The sequence below is a fragment of the Myodes glareolus genome, chromosome 4, assembly GCF_982192425.1.
Source record: "Myodes glareolus chromosome 4, mMyoGla1.1, whole genome shotgun sequence".
NCBI classification, from domain to species: Eukaryota; Metazoa; Chordata; class Mammalia; order Rodentia; family Cricetidae; genus Myodes; species Myodes glareolus.
In genome coordinates, this window is record NC_142029.1 from 104,544,639 (window position 1) to 104,572,582 (window position 27,944).

A 27,944-nucleotide genomic window follows, 5' to 3' on the forward strand; every position below is an offset into this window, starting at 1 on the left:
ACATGATGACTCACAACCACCTATAATGAGATCTGGCTCCCTCTTCTGGCCTGTAGGCATACATCCAGACAGAATGCTGCATACATAATAAATAAATAAATCTTAAAAAAAAGACCCTATCATGACAAAATTAATAAAATTCTCATGCTTTTACATCAGCTGTGATGTAAGAGATGGTCTCTTGGAGCGACTCCTCCTCGGTGTTTGGACTCTAGGGTCCAACAAAGGTGTGCTCCACCACACCTGGCAAAGCTCCTTCACCTACGGAGACATCTAGCTGCTCTTGTTTTCCCAGTCTGTGTTTTTCTTTTCTTTCATTCATTCTTTCTTCCTTCCTTTCTTTCTTTTTCTTTTTTTTTTTTTTTGACACAGGGTTTCTCTGTGTAGCACTGGCTATCCTGGGACTCAATCTGTAGACCAGGCTGACCTCAATCTTAGACATTTGCCTGCTTCTGTCACCCAGGTGCTGGGATTAAAGGCGTGTGCCACCATTGGCCAGTTATTTTCCCAGTCTTAATGAAATGATTTACTGGGCCATCAGCTATTTTTTGTTCCCCAGGTAGAATCAAAGCAAACTCTAATGAGACCTGATTAACAGAAGCTGCCAGGGAAGAGACCACAAAGGAAATGACAGAGTGGCAAACCCAGTCTGGGGACAAGCTTCAAGAAAAGGGGCCCATTTTATTGATTTCATTATCGTTTCTGGATAGAATGGAAACCAGGGCCTTGTGCATGCTAGGCAAATGCTCTCACTGACATCATACCATCATTGTCTGGGGTCTTGTTTCATAGCTCAGGCTGACTTTAAGCTCACAGTGATCCTCCTGCCTCAGCCTCTTCAGGGCTGGGATAACAGCTGTTAGCCACCATGCCTGGCTTTGTACTTTTTAAGGAAACAACAATAGGACAAGAGGCTACACGAGGGCTGGGTGGTGGCACATGCCTTTAATCCCAGCACTTGGAAGGCAGAGACAGGGGGTTCTCTGTGAGTTCAAGACCAGTCTGGTCTACAAAGCAAGTTCGAGGACAGCCAGAACTGTTCCACAGAGAAATTCTGTCTCAAAAAACACAACAACAACAACAACAACGAGTCTATACATTAGCAGCTCTGTGACAGCTGGGTCCCACTCAGCCCCGGCTGCTCTTGAACTGTATCACCACAAAGCTGTCTGATAACCTTGAGCATAAGGAGCCTCCTTTAGTCCTACTGAGCTCTCGGAGAAAAGTGCTGCCATTACAGGTTGTACACGACTAGACCCATATAACGGCGCTCAGGCTGGAGGCTGGGACTCCCTGCATGCTAGGTAAGCTTCAGCTATTCCCATCAGACGTTTTCCATCTCTGGTGGTTGACTCCCTGGGTACAGAACCTGCAGATTCAGAGGGCTAGTTGTGCCTGTCAGGTGATCAGATTTAGAGGTGGGTGGCACAGGTGGCTGGCTAAGAGCTACAGACCTTGTTTGTAATTATGAAGTGCTTCAGGGGCTGGCTCACAAAGCACGCGGCTTTAATGGAGAGCAGGTACGAATGACCGGACTCTGCACATGGGACTTGGTTGGGCTAAGCAGCATTGGTGTGTGCAAGGCCAGCACTTGGCCAAGGAGATGCCTCAGGGCTGGAATCTAAGGACTATTTTCCCCTCCAGGGCCTATGCATCACCGAGTGGTGTCTGAAGTCTAGGCTGTAGTCTACGGGAAGGTGGACTAAGCAGATGGCTTGCTTCTTTTGCCAATGAAGTACGACACAGGCTACAGGAATGGTTGTGGCCCTTCCCTGTGGGACTAACCTCTGCCACCACATACCATTCCTGAACGTCAGTAAAAGGATGAAGCAGCTCACATCTGCCATGCTTCCCGCAACAGAAACCACAGGGGCTTTGTGAGCCTTTCCCATGAGGTCAGCAGGACAAAGCAGCTCAGTTGTGAATTGAGTCTATCGAGTCTCTGGTGCCCTCTGCCTGGATATCTAAGAACAACAGGAACATGGTGGCTCTGTCCTCGGATCCTGGAAAGATGGCCCAGCAGTTAAGAACAGTGATGGCTCTTCCAGAGGTCCTGAGTTCAATTCCCAGCACCCACATGCTCACAACCATCTGTAATGGGATCTGATTACTTCTTCTGGTGTATAATTTTTTGTTTTGTTTTTAGAGTCAAGGTTTCTCTGTAGCTTTGGAGCCTGTCCTGGAACTAGCTCTTGTAGACCAGGCTGGCCTCGATCTCACAGAGATCCGCCTGCCTCTGCGTCCTAAGTGCTGGGATTAAAGGCATGCATCACCACTGCCCAGCTTACATTAAATAAATATTTAAAAAAAAGAACATCCATCCTGGATGTAGGGACTGCTGGGCAGTTAAGAGCACTGGCTGCTCCTGCAAAGGACCTAGGTTTGGTTCCCAGCACTCACATGGCAGCTAACAACTGACTCCTGGTGATCCACTGTCTTCTGACCTCCTTGGACAACAAGTACATGGATGGCGCACATACAAACATACAGGCAAAATGCTCATCACATAAAAAATTTAAAAATCTTTTTTTTAAGATTTATTTATTTATTATGTATACAGCATTCTGTCTGCACACCAGAAGAGAACACCAGATTTTATCATAGATGGTTGTGAGCCACCATGTGGTTGCTGGAAATTGAACTCAAGACCTCTGGAAGAGCAGCCAGTGCTCTTAACCTCTGAGCCATCTCTCCAGCCCCCCAAATTTAAAAATCTTTAAAAGAGGGGGAAGCAGGAAGATGGTTCATGTTGTAAAGGCGCTTGCCACCAAGCCTGATCTGACAGTCTGAGTTCAACACCTAAGACCGACTTGGTAGAAACAAAGAGCTGATTCCCACAGGCTCACATTGGTCCACAACACCATACACACAAATAGACACGTGTATAATAAATAAATGTAACAAAAGTTAGAACAGAATAGTTTTGAGATCAGCATGTGTTGGCAGAGAGTGCTTAGCATACACTGCGCACAGAATTGGATCTCCAGTCCTGTGTAAAATGGGCACAATGGTGTGCAGCTGAAATCCTGGCACCCTGGAAGTGGAGGCAGTAGGATCAGAAATTGAAGGTCATAGATAAGATGAGGGTTAGCTTAGGCTACAAAAACAATACAAAGCAGAGTGCGGTAGTACATTGCTTTATCACTATTTAAACTTTTATTTTAAAATGTTTATGTATGTAGTTTTCCTACATGTATGTCTGTGCACCATGTGCATGTCTGGTGCCTGCAGAGGCCAGAAGAGAGTGATCCAGATCCTTGGAACTGGAGTTATGGATTGTTTTTTTACCAAAGCTGGTACCCAGCACTCAAACAATAGCTCAAATACATGCTCTTAGCCACTGAGCCAACTCTTCAGCCCCAGCTCACATCTTTAATCTCAGCATTTGAGAGGCAGAGGCAAGGTAATCTCTAATGAGTTCCAGGCTAGTCCAGGAACACGGCCAGCTTCAGGCCAGTCAGGGCTACACAGGTCAGTAACTGAGCAGGACTAGAATTTAGAACATTTTTCAATTATGTACGCTGTTAATGTTGTGTAAGAGTGCTGGAACATGCCATACTGAAGGTCAGAAGACAACTTTTTGGGATCAAACTCAGGTTATCAGACTTGAGTGGCAAGCATTTTTACCCACTGAAGCATTTGGTTGGTTGGCTGGCTTTAAAAAGATTTTTTAAAAATTACATAAAGTTGGGGAGATGGCTCAGTGGGAGAACACTTACTACTCTTGCACATCTGAGTTCAGTTCATGGCACCCACATAGCAGCTCACCACTCCAGACCTAGGGGAATCTGCTGCCCTCTTCTGACCTCTCTGAGCACTGCACATGCACAACGCATAAATGCAGGCAAAACACTCAAACATAAAATGAACCTTAAAAAAATTGAACATTGCTGGGCAGCAGTAGTGTATGCCTTTAATCCCAACACCTGGGATTCAAAGTCAGGCAGATTTCAGTGAGCTTGAGACCAGCCTGGTCAACAGAGTAAGTTCCAAGACAGAGCCAGAGAAACCCTGTTTCTTTCTTTCTTTTTTTTTCTCTTTAAGATAGTGTTTCTCTGTGGACCTGTCCTGGAATTTGCTCTGTAGATCAGGCTGGCCTTGAACTCAGGATCAGCCTGCCTCTGCGCCACCATTGTACAGCTCCATTCCCCACCCTCTTTTTTCCTTTTTCTTAAAAGACAGGGTCTCACTACATAGACCAGCTGGCCTTGAACTCACAGAGATCAGGCAGTCTCTGCCTTTTTCTTTGAATGCTGGGATCAAAGACATGCACCTGCCCCACACTGCTCTTTTGGAGACGGTCTCTCACCGAATCCGAATTCAGTTAGGTTGGCTGGCCAGCAAGCTCCTGGCATCTACCTGTCTTCAAGCCTATAGTGTATGGAACTGTGCCCACTGCTTTTCATTTGGGTACTAGGATCTCAACTGAGGTCTACATGCTTGTATTTTATCTGCTAAGCCATCCTCCCCTATCTGAAGGTTTATTTTATTCTTTGCAAGATTAAGATGTATGGGGTTGGGGAAATGGCTTAGCGGTTCAGAGAACTGGCTGCTCTTCCAGAGGACCTGGTTTCAATTCTCAGCACCCACATGGCAGCTCACAGCTAACTGTAACTCTAGTTCCAAGGAATCTTTCAGTCTCGTGCAGACATACAGGGAGGCAAAACACCAATGCACATAAAATAAAAATAATTTAAAATTATATGTGTGACTTGTTCATCCCTTACAAGGCTCACGGAACACTGGAAGAAAAGGCAAAAAGAACAGAAGAGTCAGAGATATCGAAGAGTAGTGTCAAACACTAACTTTCAAGCATGACTTGGTTGTACTTAAAAAAAATGTGTGGGGGGATGGAGAGATGGCTCAGTGGTTAAGGGCATTGACTGCTCTTAACCTGAGTTCATTCAATTCCCAGCAACCACATGGTGGCTCACAACCATCTGTAATGGGGTCTGGTGCACTCTTATGGCCTGCAGACATACACGCAGAAAGAATATCGTATATATAATAAATAAATAAATATTTTAAAAAAATGTGTGTGCATGTATGTACTCACAAGCAGGTGTGTGGAGCTCAGAGATCAACTTGCTGAATTATCTCCTATCATGTGGGTTTTGAGGCTTAACTCAGGTCACCAGACTTTATGGCAATAGTGTCTTTCCCACTGAGTCACCCCACCCTACAGCCCTAGCTGAAACCTGGACAAGACAGGGCCCATCCTCCTCACCATGAAGATTTATGTCAGTAACAGCTGCTGGAGGAAGGAAGAACAATTTCTTCAGTGCCCTAGTCAGTGGGGAGGCTTCCAGGAGTCTGTAATCATGTTTAAACTCACAGGACATGCAAACAGAAGTACTAGTTCTAGGGAGATAAAGGCTAGTTCTAGGTTAGTTCAAGGCCAGTCTGATCTACAAAAAGTTCTAGGCTGGCTAGGATTACATCCTGAGAATGTAAATCCTGAGAATCCTCACCCCCCTAGACATACACACGCTAGTTGGGAAGAGAAGAAGCATATAAGTGGGAGTGGGTGCAAGAGACAGTAAGGGAAGGTGAATAAATAAAAATACTTTATACGCCCGCTTTAGCCGGGCGGTGGTGGCACACGCCTTTAATCTAGCACTCGGGAGGCAGAGGCTAGCGAATCTCTGTTACTACAAGGCCAGCCTGGGCTACAAGAGCTAGTTCCAGGACAGGCTCCAAAGCTACAGAGAAACCTTGATTTGGAAAAAAAAAAAGCTTTAATGAATTTTGTTATGGATCATTAATATATGCTAATTAAAACATCTAAAATTTGAAAATGTGAACTTTTTAGAAACCTTTATTACAGTTTATTTTGTGGGCATGGAGGTCACAGGAAAACTTGGAGGAGTTAGCTCTCTCTTCTTACCAAGTGAGTTCCAGGGCATGAACTCAGGTGGCTGGGATTAGCTGAATGTGCCTTCATCTGCAGAGCAGCCTCGCCAATCCCTAAAATGTGGATTAACATCCTCATCTGGCCAGACTTGGATTTAAGAACTACCATACGCCAGAGGTGGTGGCACCTTTAATCCCACACTCTTGAATATCAGGCCAGGTTTCTACAGAGAAATCTGCCTCAAAAACAAACAAACAAACAAAACCTAACTGATCAAAAGAACTACCACAGTGTCAGTACATCAGATAAAGGAGGAAAGAGGCAAAACACACAGCACCAGGGCTGCGGGTAGTGAAGTCCGGGCACCGCAGACAAACCCATAGCAAGGATGACCCTGCTTCTACTGACTAGTCACAGGCCACTTGACATTGGTAGTCTTGCTTTCCTAGTATTTTAGCTTGAAATGTAATTACTAGAACCTTGTCAGATTCAACCTATGTGCCCCAAGTTGTTCCTTTCCACAGAACTGTTTCCAGGGTCCCTGCAGTGTGATGACATATGACTACATGTAGGCGCTGGGATGGGAATACACCACAGCCTTCCACCATGCCTCCTATTGCTGACACACACATATACAGTAAAATCTGCTCGCCTCCATACCTACCTCCTGTACTGACGAGCAATATATGACGTTACTAGTTAAGAGAAGCTACTTCAGTGGGTGGTGGTGGCACACGCCTTTAATCCCAGCACTTGGGAGGCAGAGGCAGGTGGGTTTCTGTGAGTTTGAGGTCAGCCTGGTCTACAAGAGCTAGTTCCAGGACAGATTCCAAAGCTACAGAAAAACACTACCTCGAAAAACCGGAGGGGGGGAAAAAAAACAGAGTGGGAGGCTAAGTCAAAGGGCCTCAAGGACTACATAAAGAAATTATCAAAACAAAAAACCCCAAGAAGACAGGGGGTACAGTGTTTGCCTACTAGCACAACAATAATACAACAGAAACATTTCACTCTCCATTTGGGACATGTAGCCAATAGGATCATTCGGTTATCCTTTGCTACATACTGATTTTGAGGCTGGTCTGGGCTGTGGGAACATGTCTCAGAGACAAATCAAACCCAAAAAACAAAACAAAAAAATTCAAATCTCAGAGGCAGTTATCTGTGAGTTGAAGGTCAGACTATTCTTCATAGCCAGTTCCAGACCCTGTCTCAAACCAAACCAAAACCCACAACAACAAAAAGACCCAAACAAGTACATCTCAGCTACAACTGAAAAAGAATCATCTGAGGTTGGCCACTGTGGTACATGATCGTAGTCTCAACCTTGGAAGGCTGTTTAGGAGGGTCGTTTTTTCAAATGTGCATGTTTTGTCTGCACACACATCTGTACATCACATGCCTGCCTAGTGCCCGAGGAATCCACAAGAGAAAGGTCAGAGTCCCTAAACTGGAGTTATAGATGTTTGTGAACCCCTATGAGGATGGGGAGACGTGAATCAAGGCTCTCCGGAAGGGAAGAGCAGTCAGTACGCTTGAATATTGAGCTATCAAGCTCCTGGAATGTCCGCTTGTGCCCATGAACTCTAGACTAGCCTGGGCAACACAGACAGCTCTTCCTTAAAAATCCTTATAAACACTCAAAAAAGAATGCGAATATGTGAACGGTCTTAGCATCTTGGGAGTCACTGGCAATCAGGATGTCTTTGTAGCCCCATGAATAGGACTTATGCATGGCTACTGTGGTGGACTGGAGCTCGGGCAGGATTCAGGGACAGTCTAGGCCATATGGGAATCCTAGCATCAAAAAACCACCAAATAAACAACAACCTCAAACCAAAAGTTCATTTTTGTTCTGTTTTGCAGTGCTGAGAACAGAAACCAGACTAAGCTAAGCAAGTGCTCAAACACTGCAGGACAATTCCCAGGTACAACAGGCTCCACAACACAGGCTTCCTACTCATGGTCCTGGCGGTTACAAACAGAACAGTCATATGCTCCATCTCCAAGACCAGGAAGGCTTTCAATCAGCTTCAGCTACTGGGGAAGCAGTCCTCAAAACCACAGTGAGTGGGGTTTTCTTCATCTCATCCACTGCATCATCCATGGCCAACAGTTTGCCTGAGCATGGAGACGCGGGGGATATTGTCCTTGGACTTCATCTGGAAACCTCGGATTGCACCAGTGAATCGGCCTCGCTCAGCGCCAGTCTATCCTTTTTCTCCTTCTGCAACACCTGCTCTTCCCACAGCGCCTGGTCCACCTGGTCATCGGTGAGCACGACCGGCTTGAACTTCTCCTCGAACAGCCTCTCATTGGCCTCAGAGTGCAGCTGGTGGGGCCCGACGATGCGAAGGTGCGCAGGCAAGTGGAGAAACTCGTCGTCGTTGATGTCGCAATCACGCATGCGGTTCTCCAGGACCCACCAACGGCCCACGAAGCCCACGTCGAGAACCCGGCCGGGGAAGTCGATCCAGCGTGGCTGCAGGTAGCGGCAGCGGGCTTGGTAGAGGCTGGCCTGGGCATCGAAGGGCGCCTCGTACACCAGCGAGCAGAGTCCCAGGTTCACGTGGCGCAGTCGCCCGCGGCCTCTTAGCCATAGCAGGCGCTGCAAAAATGCTTCCGAGTGGCGGTTGCGCGTGGTCGGCGCCAGCAGCAGGAGAGACCCCGACGCGTCGAGCAAGGCCTCCTCGAAGGCCGTCTCACTGGGTGCCAGGGCACAGCAGGCCGCGGCGCCGCCCAGCAGCCCCACGTACACGGCCGCGCGGCCCGGTCGGGCACGGGCAGCTGCCGCCGCATCTCCGCACGCCTCGGCGTAATCTCGCAGCAGCGCGCGGGCCCAAGTGCCTGGGGGAAAGAAGCGCTGCAGTTGACAGTGATTCAGTCACTCGGGCCACCCATCTTGCCGTCCTCTGCCACTACTCACCCAGTCGCGCCCACATCCCGGGCTTTGCCGTCACCGTCGCGGAACCACTCTCCTCTCCTCCCGCTTCACTGCGCCCACTGGACCAGAATCTCCGCAGAGCGGCTGTCGCCATCATTTTCCTACAGTCCGTTGGCCGAGTGGAAACGCATAGCATCGGAATGAAAAGGGCTGGAAAGTGCCTCCTGCGCAAGCGTAAAATACCGGAAGTAGTTTCTCACTGGAAAACTCTAGGAGACGGACTAGCGCCGGATGTTGCCGTTGCGTGGAGAAGGGTGGGCTCTGACGGGTAGACTGGCCGCGCGCACGCGCACGGAGCACGGGCCACGCCAGCTTAGGTAGACTTAGGTAAGGAGGGCGGGGCGTGCCTGCAGGGACCTGGCGTGGAGCTGGTCTCACTCCGTGTTAGACTCCAGGCAGGACTCGAGGCGGAAGCAGTAGTTCTGAGAAGGGTTGTGGGACTGATGCAGTTCTGTCTACAGTGCGCGGTGCGGTGACGCCTCTAAAGAATCATGGCAGCGACTGACGAACTGGCCTTCCATGGTGAGTGGGGCCCGGAAGTGGCCTGAGCTCCTACTCCTGTCCTAGGCTAGAACCCCAGGCAGCTGGGACCCAGACCCCAGGATGAACCTCAGGTTCATCCCGGACTCAATACTTGCTCCCACTGTGGACTCAGAAGCACATCAGACCCTTCAAGTCTGCCCAGGAACTACACTGAACCCCATCTTAGTAACGGAACAGACTTCCTTCCCTATGAGTCAAAACGGAAGAAACTCAGTTCTTTAGGGGAGGGTAATGAGGCAACCCCAGCCCAGGTTGGTGAGAATGGACCAAAGGAATTCTCAGACTTCAAACACGGGTGCCCATATTCTTTGTCCGCAGAGTTCGAGGAAGCCACAAATCTTCTGGCAGAGACCCCAAATGCAGCTACCACTAGCCAAAGTGATGCGCTGACCTCACGAGAGCACGTGGCTGTGGTTATAGAATCAGGTATTGGCTATAGAGCCGAAGAGATGGAGGAAGAGGGTGACAAGACATCGGTGAGTCTCTTAGGAACCCCATGCCCTACCTCTGTCTTTACCCTGGCTGAGCAGGCAGGACCTGAAAGTCTGTATCTTGTAGCTTCTACAGGAAGAAAAGCCACAGCCGAGATTCTGGACGTTTGACTACTATCAGAGCTTCTTTGATGTGGACACTTCCCAGGTGAAGCCTGAGATATTGGTGGCAAGAACTTGGGAGTTTCTTGGGTTTAGCCACTATATTTGGGGCACTGAATTTGAATGGAATGTGTGTATTGGGGCTGGAAGGCAAAAGTGGGGTACAGAGTAGATGGGGCTGGGTGTGTGTGTGTGTCTCTTAAAGTCAGTGTCTTGATATGTTTCCCAGTTAGGCCTTGAACAACTAGGCTTAGAGTGCTTCTCTTGTCTCAGGCTCCTGTGTAGCTAGGGCCACAGATGGCACCACGAGGCCTGGATGCAAGCCCCGTTAATGAGCTGAAGTTTGGGTCTTGGCCCGAGGAGATGGGGAGTCATGGAAGATTTTAGGAGACGAATGAGTAAAATGAGCAGATATGAATGTGGAACACAGGCCAGCCTCTGATAATAACCCAGGTCTCCTGAGAGGACACATTTTGGAGATGGAGGAGGGAGAACACCCAGAACTTAAGGACTGTCCTTACTGTGACTGGGAGGAGAGCAATAAGTTATTTACTGCAGTATGTTGAGAGAGGGGCCGAGGAGACTGCTCAGCAGTTTAAGACCACTGACTGCTCTTCCAGAGGACCTGAGTTCAATTTCCAGCACCCACTTGATGGTTCACAACTGTAACTCCAGTTCCAGGGGACCCCACACCCATGGCAAAACATCAGTGCACATAAAATGAAAATTAAAAAAAAAAAAGTAGAAAGGTGGCAGGCCTAAAAGCCCACCTTTAGAGTGTGGTGGCATCTAAAGTGTGGTGAGGCTAAGACCTCAAGCCATAGAGACACTCCATGAATAGCCTGGAGGGGACAGCTGAGCTTGCTCAGTTAGGATGTAGTGGCAAGACAGCAGAAGTCTCAGGGGCATTGCCTCTCAGAATGCTAGGATTCTCATTCTGGACCCTGGTTTTGCTCTCCAGGTCTTGGACCGGATCAAAGGCTCGCTGCTGCCCCACCCGGGCCACAACTTTGTGTGGCACCATCTTAGAAATCGGCCTGACTTATATGGTAAATGAGGCTGTATGTATGACTCAATGGAATATTCACTCAACAAAAGTGGTACTGTGCCAGGCCCTGAGCAGGACTGTCAGTCATGGAGAATAAAAATTTGTGTTTAGTTGAGGGAGACACCAAGACAGGAAGCAGAAGGTGGTAGGTAGAGTTCAGAGGATGAGTGGCATCACTGCCTGGTATAGGGAAGTCAGGAAGGCCTCTGAGTAGGGTAGGCAAATGAATTTTGTTGGCATTGGTGGAAAGAGGCTTAGAGAGGACCCGCAAAGTTTCTAGACCCCCACGGTGGAAACACAGCTGAGCTGCACAGTGGCATAGGTCACTGGAGTAGAAGGAGCAGCTGGGGGAGTCATGGGTAGGGGGTGAGTACACTGGTCCCATATCATGGTGAGAAGAGATCTTGGTGAAGTATTTTTAAGGTCTTCTCTGACACTGTTGAAATTAAGGGTAGAAGGCAGCAAGAGCAGGCAGGGCACAGACATCACAGCAGAGGCTGTGAGTGTAGAGTGGTTGGTTCTAGAGTATGCCACACAGCCACGAGGAGTGGGAAAGGCCAGGGTGGCTTTCTATTCAGTCCACCAAGAGCAAGTTGCCCTAGGTAGATAGGAAAAGCTGGGCAGGTAGGAGGAGCAGATCAAGGGGCTCAGGACACCCACGTGAAGTTCAAATGTAAGCGTGAAGTTTGGGGCCCTGGAGCAACTTGGGAGTGGGTACCTAAAGATGGCATTCATAAAGCTTCAAATCTAGACAAGATCCTGCCCCCAGTGCAAAAGCACCAAGCCTATTCTACCTATAAAGAACTTTGCCAGAAAGAGAAAAAAGTCAAGTGCTTGAGGCACGTTGAAAGGCATTTCCAGAAAGACAGGATGGGCCCTGAGGCAGGTCTTGTCCTCAGTGATCTGGAGAGTCAAATGGGGTCGGGTTTTACCACACTTGAAACAGGACATAGCCAGCTACCTTTCCTAGGACTGAAGGACCTGGGACTCCATGTCTCCTTTGCAGGACCCTTCTGGATCTGTGCTACCTTGGCTTTTGTCCTGGCAGTTACTGGCAATCTCACTTTGGTGCTTGCACAGAGGCGGGACCCCTCCATCCACTACAGCCCCCAGTTCCACAAGGGTAAGCAAGTGGTTGGGCTCAGCTCCTGGCTGCCAGGGGCCCAGGACATGCAATGACGGTCCACTTTGCATTCCTAGTGACTGTAGCAGGTGTCACCATCTACTGCTATGCGTGGTTAGTGCCACTGGCACTGTGGGGCTTCCTCCGGTGGCGCCAGGGCACAAGGGAGCACGAGCACATGGGGTTGTACACCTTCCTGGAGACTGTTTGTGTCTATGGCTACTCACTCTTTGTCTTCATCCCCACAGTGGTGAGTGTGGCTTGGCCCTGGGAACTGGTGGGAGCTGCATGGCACACCCTGTATGGTCAACAGCTATACTTGTCACACTAGGTCCTATGGCTTATCCCAGTGGAGTGGCTGCAGTGGCTCTTCGGAGCACTGGCTCTGGCTCTGTCAGCTGCTGGGCTGGTGTTCACACTGTGGCCTGTTGTCCGAGAGGATACAAGGCTGGTGGCTATAGCACTGCTGTCCATTGTAGTGCTGCTTCACGCTCTCTTGGCGCTAGGTTGTAAGGTAGGGGTTCAGGTGGTCCTCAGCAGGGCTGTGGAGTGGGGCTTGCTGCCACCCAACTACACATTCACCCTGATATCTCTCTGCAGCTGTACTTCTTCCAGCCACTGCCTCTGGAACATGTTGTACCAGGACCAAAAGCCACACCTCTATCTCCCAGTGTCCTGCTGCCCACCTCAGCCCGGTCCATGACAACCTTCTAGGAAGGCCAGGCCTGCAGGTGAGGGACCAGTTTCTGTTGTGGCTAAGGGTTCACCTTCTTGCCCCTGGGGTCACTCCTAGGAGTCTCTCTTTTCCAGGGCAAACCCAAGGGGCCACTACCTATCCTCCCTGTGAAGACTGGAGGATTCTTAGACCCTGGAGACCACCCTGCTACTTTGCAGGCTTTTCTTACAAAGCGAACACTTTTATTTTCTATGCAAAGGTGATCCAGAGAATTTATATAAAGGTGGGAAGGGGCAGCCGAGCAGGGAGTATTACTGATGGACAGAAGAGCCCGGTTTTCCAGCCTGCCTGTGGGCCCTCCATTTCCCACAGGTTAGGGATGGCACAGGGCAGATCCAGCCATTGCCAGGAGTACCTGCGGTAGAAATAGGCCCAGCCTGGGCTCTGGCCACTGAGGTGGGTGGAGACTCTAGCGCAAGGGAGCAGGGGAGAAACTGCCCTTCCTTACTTGTTTGCTTTTCTTCTTTTTCTGTCTGGAGGGAAAGGTCCCTTCTAGGCCCCTTTCCAGGGATGCTGTCTTGAGAGGAGGAAGTAGAGCATGAATGTGGAGTGCAACACACAGGCCCATGTTAGCTATCACGGAGAGTATGCCCTCCTTCCTTCTGTGACAGATCCTTGAGGTTTTTGCCTGCCCCGGTGGCCCTGGGTGACTTTCCCTTTGGGCTGCCTGTTCCCGCTTTTGGTGAAGGGGGACCTTCAGGGCTCAGGACAGGACAGTAGCAGGAAGCAGGGGCTAGAGGCCTTTGGACAGCTGGGTGTTTTTGTACATTCAAGTGTGAGGTGAACCCTTTGGTGAGAGGGGGTGATGCCCGCCCTGAAGGCTTGACAGGCCACCCCTCACCTAGAACCTCTGGACCTACGGACAGGGGCTGCTGGCTGGGCCCGGCCAGCCGGGTTTCTCAGAGGGTCTGTGGGTTGACACTGGTTCTTTTCGTAAAAAAATAAAATTAAAAAAAGCAGCATGTCACGTCCATGGTGACCATGTGGCCTGGTAGTTGAAGAAGAGGTCCAGCTGGCTGTGCTGCTACCCCAGGTGAGGGGCAGGTACAAGGATGGGTTGGGGGATGGGTTCTGCCAGGTCTTGTAGTGGCAGCTGCTGGCTTCCTCCTGCCTGGTCAGGCGCAGCTGTGGGTGTGGGATTGGGTGAAGGGAGCTTGCCTCTTCCAGTAGATGTCAAAGCCAGGTCAGGTTGGAGAGGGCAGAACAGGATGAGGGCTGCCCCAACAGGATCTCATGTAAAATATGGCAGCGACACGCGCTCATGGCCAAAGGGTGGGCTGGGGGTACTTGAGGGCAGCGGCAACATCGTGTACAAAAGTGTCCAAGTTCCCATAGCAAAGAGGGCTGTGACCGGGTGTTCACGCTTCTCCAGAACAAGGGGGACAGCCACCGGCTGCACTGGGTGTGGACTTCATTTGGTTTCCTGGTGCTGTCAGTGCGCAGTGGTGTTGCAGCTGGAGGCACCTAGCTCCCGTAGTGCATGGTGTTGGTTGGGATGGACATGGGTGAGGCCATGGAGATGGCGGGGCCACCCATGGTGAACTGGTTGTTGACTGCATAGTGGGCACTGGAGCCACCGCTGCCTCCTTGGGCACCTGAGGAGCCTGTGGGGCAGGTCATGGGCACTGAGGAGCCAGCATGACCCCTAAGCCTGCCTGGCCCCCACTGGTAGCTTGAGCGTGTGCGCAGGCCAGGCGGGAGGCCCCCCGCCCACGGCCCCGCTACCCTGTTACCTTGGACAATGCCCGTGCTCATTATGGAGCCCATCCGGGAGTGGGTGTGATTGACAATCCCTGTGTTGGCTGTGCAGCGACAGGGAGGAAAGAAGGAGGGAGGGAGACGTCACCGCCCCCAGCCTGCCTGGCCCACTCCACTCTTATGGTTGGTGTGGGAAGGGCAGATGGAGTGGTGACAGATCAAGATGGAGAGGCACACAGGGCTAGAGTACCCAGGAAGAGGAAGAGGTGACCATGACAGCGACAGTGGTGGCAGAAGACCAAGCACTGGCTATTGAACTGGCCACTGGCACATCCCAGTCCTCCCCTGCCATGCCATAGATCTTAGGGGACACTCACCTAAGGGAATCAGGTTGTTGTGACCGACACTAGAGCCGCCGGCAATAACACTGCTCAGGTCATAGGCAGTAGGCATTCCTGACCAGAAAGTGGAGTATTAGGGGCAGGGTAAGGCAAGCTCTGGGGACCTGGGGTCAAGGCTGCCACCACGGGCCTCCAGCTATGTCTGGAAATTGCATTCAGACTCACCGGCCACAGCCACCCCGCTGCTGAGATTGTAGGTGCTTCCTGTGTTCCACATATTCTCGGAGGGAGATGTGTAGTGTGAGCCAGGCGGGGGTGATGGGGTTGTGCCCGTATACCTATGGCAGAGATTCACTGTGGGCAGGGCTGTGGGGCTCCTGATCCCCTCCCCCAACTAGAACCCTGCTACCTGAAAAAGGGGTTCTTCAGGTCCAGCAGATTACTGGATTTGGAGCCTGTCTGGTCGACCTGGGCCACAATACTGATGTCATAGCTCTGTCTGGGGGGATAGAGAGGGTGGCTGTGAGGCAGCTGGGTTGGTGGGCCCCTGTGCCACTGCCTTATCCAGCCCTGGATGGGTGGCAGGGTGCACCTTTTGTTGGCAATAAGCAGACATGTCCCTGAGAGCGTGTCTCCAGCCTTGGCAAACAACGGTGACTGGAAGAGGCACCGGACCTGGTACCAGTGGGTCAGGGGCTCTGTTGGGGCTGTGGACAGCCACACAGTCATTCTGTCAAGAAGAGATGAGTGTACTTCACTAGGTTGGTACCACCACTTATGCCACTACCCCACATACCTTAATATTACCCCGGCAGCTTTCCCTGAATGGTCCCCTGAGGTCTCGGGGCTAAAATTGGCTCGATTCCAGGCAGGCACAGGCAAACATGTGGACAGTCAATCCATGGTCATGGGGCGCCTACTCACTCTGACACCCATGCACTGAGACACACACACATAAGGGATAGGCACTCAGGGTAGCTGCTGAGGAAATGACAACCACAACCCTCCCCTATAATTCTTCCTGGGTTTTGGATAGGAAGAGCCACCTGAGGAGTTATGACACAGCCAGGCCTGGAGGCCATAGCTGCAAGGAGCCCCAGCAGTGCCATACTTACATGGAGCCAATAAAAGCAACATCGAACCAGAATGCCAAGCCATGGACCAGTCCTGAATGCAGCATGTGGAATTTGAATGGGATTTCTATCCTGCAAGGCAAAGTGCATGGGCTTGCTGTAGAAGCCCAACCCGACTGTAAGGAGAGGAGGGGTAGCTGGGGGGACAGCAGCTGGCCGTGAATGCCCAGGGGGTGATGGGTACAGACTATGAGGAGCACAGGGGTAGAGGTATCCAAGAGATGATGGGTACCTGTGCAAATCGCCTTCTTTGGCTTCTAAGAAGTTCACTGTGTACTTGACAGATTTGGCCATCAGGATCCGGATGTCAAATGTGTCCTGCAAGATGACAGGTGTGACCCAGCTTGTGCTGCAAATGCCATGGAAGAAGGGGAAAGCCTCAATGCCTTCCCTTATTCTCCAGGCCTGGCCATGGCACTAACCTCTGCTACATATCTGGCTACATATTTTGCCCTTTTCAGATTCGCTAGGCACAATACTAGGGACAGCAATTAGACTACACCCCTCAAAATTGTATATTAATAACAGGGGATAGCAGGGATATTTCTGCAAGTTCAAAGCCAGCCTGGTCTATATAATGAGTTCCAAAGCTGGGTGGTGGTGGTGCACACCTTTAATCCCAGAATTTAGGAGGCAGAGGCAGGCGGATCTCTGTGATTTCGAGACCTGCTTGGTCTACAGAGTGAGCTCCAGGACAGCCAGGGTTGTTATACAGAGAAACCCTGTCTCAGGGCAGACTGAGTCCTGGGCCTCATGCACGTGAGACAAGCACTCTGCACTGAGCTAATCCTTAGCAAACTTAGGATGACAACAATACGACAGTGAGCAACACCCATATTCCCACCTACTCAGCAAGTGATGGCACCTATTCACTTGGGTCTAGCCAAGCAACATATGAAAATCTCCTTTAGAAAAGAACAGGAGCCTGGCCTGGTGATTCATGCCTTTAACCCCAGCATTCTGGAAGCAGACACGTGGGTTTCTGAGTTTGAGACAAGCTTTGTCTTTATAGTGAATTCCAAGCCCGACAGGGCCACATAGTGAGACCCTGTTTCAAAAATATAAAAAGGTTCACCCAGCTTGTTCAGCAGGTGAAGGCACTTGCCCTACCAGCCTGGCACTATATAGTCCTGGCTGCCTTGGAATTCACTTATAGACCAGGCTAATCTTAAATTGAGAGATCCTCCTGCCTTCTAAGATCTGGGATTAAAGGCCTGCACCACCATACCCTGCTGATATTTTCTTCTAAGCATACACAAAGCGTTAGCTGAGGACTGCACACTAGACTTGGACCAAGTTGGAATTGTCCAAGGTCTAAAAGTACCCAGTGCATGCTCTTTGATGACAGAGAAATATACCAATTGTGCTATATTTTGAGGAAAAGTTTAAAAAATGTGCACCTGTAAGCACACGTTTGAGTGTTAAGATTTTTCTTTTTTTCACCCCTTTTTATGGAGTTTTTTGAGACAGGTTTTCTCTGTTTAGTCCTGGTTGCTGTGAACTCACAGAGATCCATCTGCCTCTGTCTTCCGAGTACTGGGATTAAAGGCGTGTACCACTATTGCGCTGTTTAAGACTTTTTCTTGATCCGGGCATAGCTCTGGATTCCAGGCCAGCCAGTGTACATACTAAGAGCCTGTCTCAAATAAATAAAACAAAATTTAATCATTTTAAAATTTTTTTAGAGATTTACTCATTTAATGTCCTTTTGAAATTTTCTTTTTATTAGATATATTTATGTATATGACTATGTAAATGCACCTGGCATTGGATTGCCTAGAATTGGAGTTGATGTGAGCCACCATGTGGGTGCTGGGAACTGAACCTGGATCCTCTGCAAGAGTTACAAGTGCTTGCAGGGTGGTGGTACATGCCTTTAATCCCAGCACTCCGGAGGCAGAGGCAGTTGGATCTCTGTGAGTTCAAGTTCCAGGACAGGTTCCAAAGCAACACAGAGAAACCCTGTCTCCAAAATCTAAACCTAAAAGAAAGAGAGAAGAGCGAGAAGAAGAAGGGAAGGGGGGAGGGGAGGGGAGGAGAGGAGAGGAGAGGAGAGGAGAGAAGAGAAGAGAGTTACAAGTGCTCTTAGGTGCTAAGTCATCTCTCCAGTCCCCAATTTACTAAATTTTATTTTCTGTGTGTTTTCTCTGTATGTAAGTACATGATGTGTATGCAATGCCTGTGGAGGCCAAAAGAGAGATCTGATCCCCTGCAAGAGCCACTAGCGCTCTTTTTCCTCTTTTCTTTAAAAATAAAACAAAACTAATTTATGGGTCTGGAAAGATAGCTCAGAGGTTAAGAGCACTGGCTGCTCTCCGATAACGGGTTCAATTCCCAGCACCTTCAAGGCAATTAACAACCTCTGGAATTCTAGTCCCAGAGGACCCAACACCCTCTCCAGGCCTCTGTGGGCACTGCACACATGTAGCACAGGCATAAATGAAGGCAAAATACCTACCCGTGTTTAAAAAAAAATTTAGTTATTTTACATGTGTGGATGTTTATCTGGACCTAAGTTTGTACACCACAGATAGATGGTTGTGACCTGCCATGTGGGTCCTCTGCAAAAGCAGTAGGTGCTAGTAATTGCCATCTCTCCATCTCTATTACTTTTACCTTGTTTTTATGAAAGAACCCAAGCCAGCTTGGATCTTCTGATCCCCATGCCTCCGTCTACATGCAGGGGTTACAGGCGTGGACCACAATGCTTATTTAGATTCTTAATTACTGAACCATGGCTTTATGTATTATTCAGTCAAGTTTGCTACAGAGCCATCCTGCTGGTTGGTTGCACATGCTTTGCAGAGTGAGGGAGGGATGAGAGAAGCAGGGTTTCTAGATTCCAGAGCTTTGTTTGAGGCCTTGGTGAAGCCTTAACCCCATCTATCAGTCCAGCAGTGCCCTCTACACACTACTCACCACGACAGGTTGCCGAAAGTACTCATCCACAGCAGCGCCTCGGAGGGCTGACAGGTCCACTCCATGGAAGGATGGCTGGTACCTGTGGAAATTCCCAACCCCACCCTGAGGTCACAGGTAGCAAGAGAGGCAGGTGGAGTTACCTGCTTTCTTTCCTAGCTGGCCCTCATCTAGCCCACGTCCTTCAGATCCTTCTAAGAGGGAAGAGAAAAGATAGGAGAGGCAAGGGCCCACCTGAGGATTGGGTCCATCCCCAAGCAGGCAGGCCCCATGGCCTGGCTGGGACACCCAGGGCGCACTCACCAGAAGTTGGCTTTGGTGAACTGCTCCATGTAGAGCTGTTCATCGGTGAAGGGTGCGAGGTGGACGTCACCAATGGTGGGGAACATGTTTCCTGGGAGTGGGGGGAGGGGCAGGGAGGAGTGCTGTTGTCAGGGCAGCACATCCTGCAAGGCTGGGTAGAGCTTCCAGAGGACCATGAGATCCCCAATCATGGACTTTCTTTTCATCCATCCATCCTTCCCTCCCTCTCTCCCTCCCCTTTCCCCTCCTTCCCTCCCTCTATCCATTCTCCAGTGTGCAGCACCTTTTGTCCATGACCTCTAGAAATGTGTGAACTCGGGATGGAACTTGGTGACCCTCAATTTAACTCTCAGACATAAATCTTTTTTTTTTTTTTGCTTTAGTTGGGGGGTGGGAGAGGGATGAGGGGGGAAGATAAGCTCTCCTCTAGCCCAGCCAGGCCTTAAACTGCTGACTCAGCCTCCACTTAAGTGTTGGAATTACAGGTATACATCATCACCCTAACTTGTTTGTCTTTTTGAGATGGGGTCTCGCTGCCTCAGGCTCTCAGATGCCAGGATCTTAAGAGTATACCACCATATCCAGCCTAATTTTGATAGAAGGCCTTTTTTCTTTTTTGCTACCCAGAAAAAAACAGGATTTTTCTGGGTAGCCCTAGCTGCCCTGGAACTCGCTCTGTAGACCAGGCTGGTCTTAAATTCAGAGATCTGCCTGCCTCTGTCTTCCAAGTGCTGGGATTAAAGGCATACACCACCACCACCTGGCTCAGAGGCTTTTTTCTTTGGTGATTTTTACTTTCAACCATCATCTACAGATCAGTTCAAATTTTCCCTATGTAGCACCAAGGCATTTGGATCAGTTCGTCTACTACCAGCCCCCATGTTCGTCAGTACACTTGCTTTCAGCTCACTGACCCTCGTCTATCCCAAGAAGTGAGTGGGCGGTGGTGGTGCACACCTTTAATCCCAGCCCTTGGGAGGCAGAGGCAGGCAGATCTCTGTGAGTTCGAGGTCAGCCTGGTCTACAAGAGCTAGTTCCAGAACAGGCTCCAAAGCTACAGGAAAACCCTGCCTTGAAAATATATATATAAACAAACAAACAAATAAATAAATAAAGCAAAAAAAGGGAGTGGGCCTATCCCCAGGGCTAGCACAGAGCCTCTTGGTGTCCAGTGTGCCTGGACTGCTCCAGACAGAGTGAAAGAAAAACCTAGGCTCTCTGGGGATTAATCTGTACCGCTCAGCCAGGACTACCCAAATACCAGGCTTGGGCATGTGATTGAAACAGAAGAGGATCCTCCTCTGAGACTTATGAATAAGCAAAATAGGGTTAGGTTGGGAGCAGGGAGAAGCAGATATGCGGAGGCTGAACCTGCACAGAATGAACACATGGCCTGCAGATGTGGGCCTCCCTCACAATTCACACTAGGTTAGAATGCTCAACTATGGCCAATGGGATAGATGATAGAGGCAGGTGGGGCATCATATAAGGAACCCCTTTCTGGCTCCTACAGGCCAGAAGGCTGCCTTTAATCCTCAAAGGGGTTTCTGAGAGGATGAAAACCACCTCACAGGCAGTCTCCAGCCTGACTCCTGCATGGTCTCACACAAGGGCCAAGTCACTTCCACTTCACAGGCTTAGCCACCAATACGGCCAGAGGAGAGGAAAGCCCAGGGCAGCTTGGAGTCCCACACTAACACACATGGAGAAGTATGGCCACCTCTTCCCTACAGGAACTGAGCCAATGGTGGCTCTTAGGCAGAGGAGTCATGGAAGCCATACATTCACCAAAGCTGCCAACAGCACTTGCTTGGTTGTTCATCTCTACCTGAGGCTACTGCTAGATCCAGGTCCTTGAGCTCCACAAACACACACACACATGTGCCTTTAAAGAACTATTCAGACATACATCCCCAGAACTCATCAGAGAAATGGGCTGCACTACTATGTTCAGAGCAGAGTACAGATTCCAGACTGGCAGGTGTCAACATGCCACTTGGTGCAGGCACTCAATCAGCAGTATGGAAAGTTAGCCAGGTACATGGACAGAAATGGCGTATCAACATGCTCTTAATACATGTACATACATCTACACACAGGTAGGTGTACACCTACCCATATACCTTCACATATACCATACCTTCAGGGCACACCTACTTGCCCATTTACCCTTAAGATTTCACACTTTCATACACACATCTACCTCCCCCAGACTCTTGACATGCAAACATACATCCTTAAACACCTACAACCCACCACACATCCCATACCCTCAAATATGCAAACATATCTACACTACCCACAGACCCTCACTATCCATACACCTTCACATAAGAACACACGCCCATAAACCAATGCACACACCTTCATGTGAATACCACACACAGAGACATATGTGCATCCTCATCCACACACCTGTATATAGTTTCATACATCATTACACACATATAACACCTGCATCCTTAGGCGTGTACACATTCTCACCTGCCCATTTCTTAGCTCTTAGGGGAGTAGGCTGGCCACATTGCCTTGGGTAAGATTTCCAGCCCATCCCCAGACTCACATCTCTGTCCTATTAGGGGTGGCTCTGTGGCAAGCATACACAAGAGGCACCAAATACTTTCTGTGGTCCCTTCAGGGGCTTGTCAATGCCTGGTGGGGTGAGGTTTGGGGGCTGAGGATGCAGAAGCCATACCCAGCAGGTAGGGTTAGGGTAGGAGATAGGGGAAAAATCCCATCTCTGTATGTAGATCACTGAGAGACAACAGGACAAATAGCCACCTATAGGCTGCGGGTTTTCCCAGGGGGCCAACTATGGTTGAAAGACTCAGCAACAACCTCAGTGCTCCTGAGCATGAAAACTCACCACTGGGCTTCAGGTACTTTTTGGCATGGAGGTAGCTCTCGAGCATGCGTTCATTGAAGAGCATGTAGCCCATGGGCTCTGAGATGATAATGTCCACTTGCTCAGGCAATGAGACCTCCTCTACCTTGCCAGGGATGACCACAATGCGGTCCGTCAGGTTGTTACTCTTCACCAGGACCTGTAGGAGGTGAAAGAAGGCTCCCTGTGCTTGCTTGACATAGACCCTCCTCAACCCCTCAGCTCATGATGGTCTCTGCTCATAGCTGGCATGAGTCACCCCCTCTGCTTTCCCTATGGACATCCTAACCATGGGGAAAGGGCTCCTGTGGTCCAGCTGTCTCAGGCACCAATATCCTTGATGTCGGGGGAATGCTTACCCCCAAAGCTGTAGCCTAGTCTTGGCCAAGTTGTCTTTCACACATAGTGAGAGCCTGATAAAAGGGATGTGTATCAAAGGGCTCACAGGTTACAAAAAGCAAGAGGCAGCTGGTCAGGAAAGACTGAACTAGCATAGAAGCTCTCTGAAGGTGCTGACTGAGGCAACTAGGAAACATCCAGGAGCAAGCTAGCAATGCCCCTGTTTGTATGAGACATAGGCTGTAGGAGAGGGAGCCAAGCTCATGAATATATCCACAGAACAGTATGGAAGGACCTAGGGGACTCTCTTTGTCTAGTAAAGGGCCTGAGAAGTAGGAAGCCAGGGATATGAGCACAGTATCTACCCCTCTGCAACTTTTCAATTCTGAAAATTAAGTTTTCTATGAAAAAAGTGTGTGTGGGAGGGCACTAAGGATATGGCAAAATGAAATCCTGTTGTCACCTGCAGGTATGGAACTGAGAATTTCCAATACAGGGGCTGTGCCTTTGCCACTCTGAGAGCACATCCTTGTGGATGCCTGGTTAGTCATTGTGGCTTTGCCACCAGAGCCCAGTGGGCTCCCCTCTCCTGCCTGTAATCTCTTGGTTCTAGAGACTAAGAACAGCAGAGATGTTCCCAGGTCCCAGGGGCTCTCAGTGGGTACAGAGATGAAGGACATGAAAAGGGAAGGGCTTGGGCCCCAGTAGGACACTGACCTCAGCATGCTGAGCCATGGTGCTGGCCTCCACTGCATAAATTTTCCTGGCTCCTGCTTGAGCAGCAAAAAATGACAGGATCCCAGAGCCACAGCCTACATCGAGAACAATCTGGAAAAATGATATGTGTATGAGGCTACAGATGTGCCAAACACCACACACTATGCCCATCACAAACAATATAAATAACAGCAGAACTAATATGTGTTCACAAAAGAATTGTTTTCAGGGTGCTGGAGAAATGGTTACCCTTCCAGAGGACCCGTGTTCAATTCTTGGCACCCACAATGCAGTTCACAACCACCTGTAACTCCAGTTCCAGATCTGTTACCCTCTTCTGGCTTTCATAGGCACTGCATGCACATGGTACAGATACACACAGACAGATGCTCATACACATATAATAAAACAAAACAAAAAGCAATCCCGCACAATGGCAAATGCCTATAATCCCAGAATGAGAAGGCTGAGGTAGGAGGACCATGAATTCAAGACTAGCCTAGACTATAACTCTATTCGAAGATTAAAACATGGCTGATCTGGAAAGAACAGAGAGACAAAAACCATAGAGGTGCCAAAGGAACTATCCTGGCACCAGAGACTCATTGTTCTTGCCCATCCATATGCTGAGAAGCTGAGACACAGAGCTAGCATAAGGCTTGATAGTCAGGTAGGTCCTCACTTTCAGGGGCTACCCCATATGGGACTGGGGTCAACATGGAGATAAAGCCAAGCTTCTGGGAAGATGTAACATGAAGGGGCCTGCTTGTTTGTGTTTTCTGTCCTGTCCGGTACCCCACAACCAGCAAGTCCCAAAGAAAATCAGAGTCTACATTAGGTTATAAACTGAACAGCAGTAAAAGTATGAAGAGTAGGGTTATGGTGGTGTGGGGGAGTATCCAGTCAGTGAGGCAGGGCCCCAGGAGGCTGAGATAGGAAGACTGAGCCTAAATGTAGCTTGGAAAACACAGCAGGCATTGTCTTCTAACAACCCCACCTCACCACCACCAAAGACACTTCAAAAGGGTTCCACCCTACCTACCCTGTGCTTGGAGGAGGAGTGCTAGCTAAAAAGGCCAAGAACATGTGGACAGATCTGCTGGATTTTCTCACCAAGCCAATTAGCACATCATCAGCATTAGTGCCAGAAAAAGCCTAGGTTCTGAATTCAGTTCGATGGGGCAGAGTGGGTAGCTAGAAGCTCCAGAAAGCAGTGAGGGCACTCCGCTAGTACTGTTCCCAGTGTCTTCATTGCACTGTTGGAATCTTTTGTGATAAGCGGGCAAGCATGCTTCCCTGAACTCTGTGAGCTGCTTGGGTAAACAGCTGTTGCGTCACCCCAACTCAGAGCCATCTGTCAGAAGACATGAGAAAGGCAGTTGTGGCTGGCTCTGACATTTAAAGCTGAGGGGTGGGGTTCTGTATCACTGGAGTCTTCAGCCTGTGGGCTCTGCCCTTAATCGAGGTAGATTAAACTAGAACTGAGATGGATGAGAGAAGGCTCAGCCGGGGTCCACTACTATTGCAGGGCTCAGCTGCTCCCCACAGAAGCCATCTGTGTGACTAGGAGAGGGGCGTGGTTTCGTTATTCTCAGCTTTTTTGTTCTCCTTCTTTTTCTTTTTTCTTAAATATTTATCTATTTATCTAGATATCTAGATATTTATTATGTATACAATATTCTGTGTGTGCCTAAAGTCCAGAAGAAGGTACCAGACCTCATTACAGATGGTTGTGAGCCACCATGTGGTTGCTGGTAATTGAACTCAGGACCTTTGGAAGAGCAGGCAATGCTCTTAACCGCTGAGCCATTTCTCCAGCCTTCTCCCTCCTTTTTTTGAGAAAGACACTCACCGTATAGCCCTGGATGATTTCCAATTTAGAACTATACCTGCCTCTACCTAGATCTAAAGTGCATGCTGCCATGCCCAGCTTACTTACTCTTATAACACACAAATCCAAAACATCAATTTCCGTATCTAAAGTTGTTTTATTTTTCTGCAGTGTTAGACCGGAAGTCAGTTTTCTTCATGCTAGGAAAGCACCCCAATCCTACAGTTGATGGCCCTCTTGGCAACATCTCCTGAGTCCTGGCATCCGCAGTCCATGTAAAACTACTATTCAGTATACTCCACCCAATACAGCTGAGTCAGAAAGCAGTATGACCAAAGGCATGCTAGAAGAGGCAGAAGTGATTGTTTTCTACAGGAAGTCAAAATATGAACATAATTTTAACTAAAAGAAAATGGAGGGTTGACTCAGAGTAACAATAGAAAAAAAAAAAGGCAACAGAACTGGAGGGAGGCAAGGGAGGCCCTGCCACAGTCTCTCAGGCACCCACAGCCTGGGTTCAGCAGGCTTTCTGTACTGACAGCTCACCTTGTCCTTGAAGTCGGTGTGGTTTTGCAGGATCGCACGCTGATAGGTACCTGTACGCACATAGTCCTGCATCATGTTCTGCTGCTGGGACAGGTAGCCATAAAACTGGAACAGAGACATACCAATAGCACATAGCACATGGCATAACAGACTGCCACAGCCCTGGCTGCCCTAAAATGGAAGGAGAGCCTGACAGCATAAACCTCCCTTGGGAGGTCATGTACCCTCCTCCAGCCTGAACCCAACTGATAAAAGCCAGCTGCTCCTTAAGTGGGAGCAGGGGTCTGAGGAGCAGTCCCCAAGAGGGACACTTCACTGTCGTCATGGCTGAAGGACACAGCTAGATGCCACCTGAACCCGGAAACCACCCAAGAGAACACAAAAGTTGTCATGGATGGGATTCTAACACCTGGAGGCCAACTGTTCTATCTTAGGGTCCCAAAGAAGAAGAGGAATGGTTGGAACAAAACCCTAGAGCTCAAAGCGCCAGGCAGGTGATGTACGGTGTCTCTCTGTAAGACAACAGGTGATCAGGAGGCAGTGTGGCACCTGGCAGGGCCACAGGCTTGGGCATCAGGCAGACCTGGCTTTCCCATTGTGGCTCTGTTGCATAAGAGCTGTGTGACTTGGAGCAAAATCACTTAACCTCTCTGAGCCTCAGTTTTCTCATCTGTAAAATGGGGACAATAACAGATGTTGGGAAAGTCTAAGTGCTTCTGGGCATGTAAGATGGCTTACACAATGTCTTACACTCAGCAAGGATTTAGGACATTGCTACCGTTCAGTACTACTCTAAACACCTGGGAACTTGGGCTTCACAGATGACGAAACTGAGGCCTACAACTGGTGAACACCCGCTGAGGCTACGCAGCTAGTTAGGGACAGAGCCAGGAAGAACACTCAAGTGGGTCTACCGGTGCTGTGTGACCCTCCTGTGGGAAGGTTGGGGAGGAAAAGTTATCTGGCCCAGGACAGGTGCTAACTCACCTGGAAGTACTGCACAGCTGAGGATTCCTCTGTTCGCTCACTGAACACAGAGCGCTCCAGTGTGTGGCCCCGGCAGGTTTTCAGTATGTTGTAGAAGGAACAGAAATCTGGAAAGGGGGAGCCAGATCACTGGGAGGCCAGTGCTAGGATCTCTGGAAGAGTCCAGAGGGTCTCGGCATTTATTGTTCCTTTCTGTCTTTCCTGTTTTTTCTACCTTAGACACATGGGAACTGGCGACTTCTTTTTCCAATAGAGAAGGAAGGCAGAGCAGCCAAGACTGCCACTCTGACTGACATGAGGGTATGACTGCAGGTGGCATGTGGTGAGGACATGCCTGGGCATTCCTCCAGACAACAGTCTGGAAGTGCAGGGAGCACACAGCAGCCACTAGGGATGGCACTGGACACAAGGACAGCACCTCAATGTTGAAGACAGCAGGTGAGCATGTGGAGAGGGTTTCAACGCCCTTCCCTGGACACAGTGCCATGAAGGTCTCTGAACTGAGCCCCACCACTAGCTGAGGAACTATAAACAACTGGTAGCTGCTGAGGGAGGAAGAGCTAGTTTTCTCTAAGGGCGCATGTATAATCCCTAGTAGGAAGACCACATTCTGGTGGATGGCCCCACCCATAGGTATATATATAGCACAAATTGGACTGGGTGGATTATACATATTAAAGAAAAAATTTAAAAAGGAGGCAGGATGGGGGATGGATCCAGAAGGATTAGGAGTGAATATGTAAAAATACATTGTATAAATGTGCAAAATTCTCAAAGAATAAAGGTACCTTAAGAAAAAATGTATCGAGAAACTTAGAAAAATGGGCACCAAGTTATAGATTAAAAAAAAATTGTGTTGTAGAACTGGCAATGAATAAAATCCTTGCTAGACACAGAGATCTGATCTCCAAAATATACAAAGAACTCAAGAAATTGGACACCAAAAATCATATAATCCAATTAAAAAAAAATGGAGTACAAACCTAATCAGAGAACTCTCAACAGAGGAATCTAAAATGGCTAAAAGACATTTAAGGAAATGGTCAACATCCTTAGTCATCAAAGAAATGCAAATCAAAACAACTCTGAGATTCCATCTTATACCTCTAAGAATGGCCAAAATCAAAAACACTGATGACAACTTATGCTTGAGAGGTTGTGGGGAAAAGGGAACACTTCTACATTGCTTCTACATGCAATTACTTCTAATTGCATGCATTCTACATTGCATTCCCAGGTGGGAATGCAAGCTGGATGTCAGTGTGGCAATTTCTCAGAAAATTAGGAAACAACCTTCCTCAAGACCCAGTAATACTACTTTTGGGTATATATCCAAAGGATGCTCAATCATGCCACAAGGACATGTGCTCAACTATGTTCATAGCAGCTTTGTTTGTCATAGTCA

At 49.1% G+C, this 27,944-nt stretch overlaps 3 protein-coding genes across 7 annotated transcripts in view; 1 reads left to right on the forward strand and 2 right to left on the reverse strand.

Moving 5' to 3' along the window:
- Positions 1 to 5,802: 5,802 nt before the first annotated feature.
- Positions 5,803 to 9,072, reverse strand: Timm29 (translocase of inner mitochondrial membrane 29). The gene is made up of 2 exons (XM_048446515.3): positions 8,781 to 9,072; positions 5,803 to 8,701 (listed from the first exon to the last, which is right to left on the reverse strand). Exons 1-2 carry the CDS (start codon positions 8,932 to 8,934, stop codon positions 8,013 to 8,015), a joined length of 843 nt encoding a protein of 280 aa, XP_048302472.1. The 5' UTR covers positions 8,935 to 9,072; the 3' UTR covers positions 5,803 to 8,012.
- Positions 9,073 to 9,118: 46 nt separating this feature from the next.
- On the forward strand, positions 9,119 to 27,280 carry Yipf2 (Yip1 domain family member 2). 3 transcript variants are annotated; one of them, XM_048446514.3, is made up of 9 exons: positions 9,119 to 9,320; positions 9,660 to 9,817; positions 9,900 to 9,980; positions 10,896 to 10,983; positions 11,989 to 12,105; positions 12,183 to 12,355; positions 12,437 to 12,619; positions 12,706 to 12,836; positions 26,759 to 27,280. In XM_048446514.3, the coding sequence occupies exons 1-8, from the start codon at positions 9,290 to 9,292 to the stop codon at positions 12,817 to 12,819; spliced, it is 945 nt and encodes a 314-aa protein (XP_048302471.1). In that variant the 5' UTR covers positions 9,119 to 9,289; the 3' UTR covers positions 12,820 to 12,836; positions 26,759 to 27,280. The 3 variants fall into 3 exon arrangements, with proteins under 3 accessions (XP_048302471.1, XP_048302470.1, XP_048302469.1); XM_048446513.3 differs by lacking the exon at positions 26,759 to 27,280 and adding an exon at positions 15,917 to 18,283; XM_048446512.3 differs by lacking the exon at positions 26,759 to 27,280 and adding an exon at positions 12,916 to 13,039 and having other exon boundaries at positions 9,120 to 9,320.
- Positions 13,002 to 27,944, reverse strand: part of Carm1 (coactivator associated arginine methyltransferase 1) — a 46,690-nt gene continuing 31,747 nt past the window's right edge. Inside the window, exons 3-16 of one of the 3 annotated variants that reach the window (XM_085689841.2) lie at positions 26,540 to 26,646; positions 25,553 to 25,657; positions 23,176 to 23,286; positions 22,102 to 22,279; positions 19,236 to 19,326; positions 18,933 to 19,014; positions 16,246 to 16,331; positions 15,996 to 16,085; positions 15,473 to 15,610; positions 15,290 to 15,379; positions 15,106 to 15,218; positions 14,917 to 14,994; positions 14,575 to 14,643; positions 13,002 to 14,445 (exon numbers count right to left, since the gene is read on the reverse strand). In XM_085689841.2, coding sequence (XP_085545967.1) covers positions 14,306 to 14,445; positions 14,575 to 14,643; positions 14,917 to 14,994; positions 15,106 to 15,218; positions 15,290 to 15,379; positions 15,473 to 15,610; positions 15,996 to 16,085; positions 16,246 to 16,331; positions 18,933 to 19,014; positions 19,236 to 19,326; positions 22,102 to 22,279; positions 23,176 to 23,286; positions 25,553 to 25,657; positions 26,540 to 26,646 — 1,478 coding nt within the window. In that variant the 3' untranslated portion in view covers positions 13,002 to 14,305. Of the gene's footprint in view, positions 14,644 to 14,916; positions 14,995 to 15,105; positions 15,219 to 15,289; positions 15,380 to 15,472; positions 15,611 to 15,995; positions 16,086 to 16,245; positions 16,332 to 18,932; positions 19,015 to 19,235; positions 19,327 to 22,101; positions 22,280 to 23,175; positions 23,287 to 25,552; positions 25,658 to 26,539; positions 26,647 to 27,944 lie in introns of all 3 variants that reach the window. The other 2 variants (XM_085689840.2, XM_085689842.2) reach the window with 2 other exon arrangements.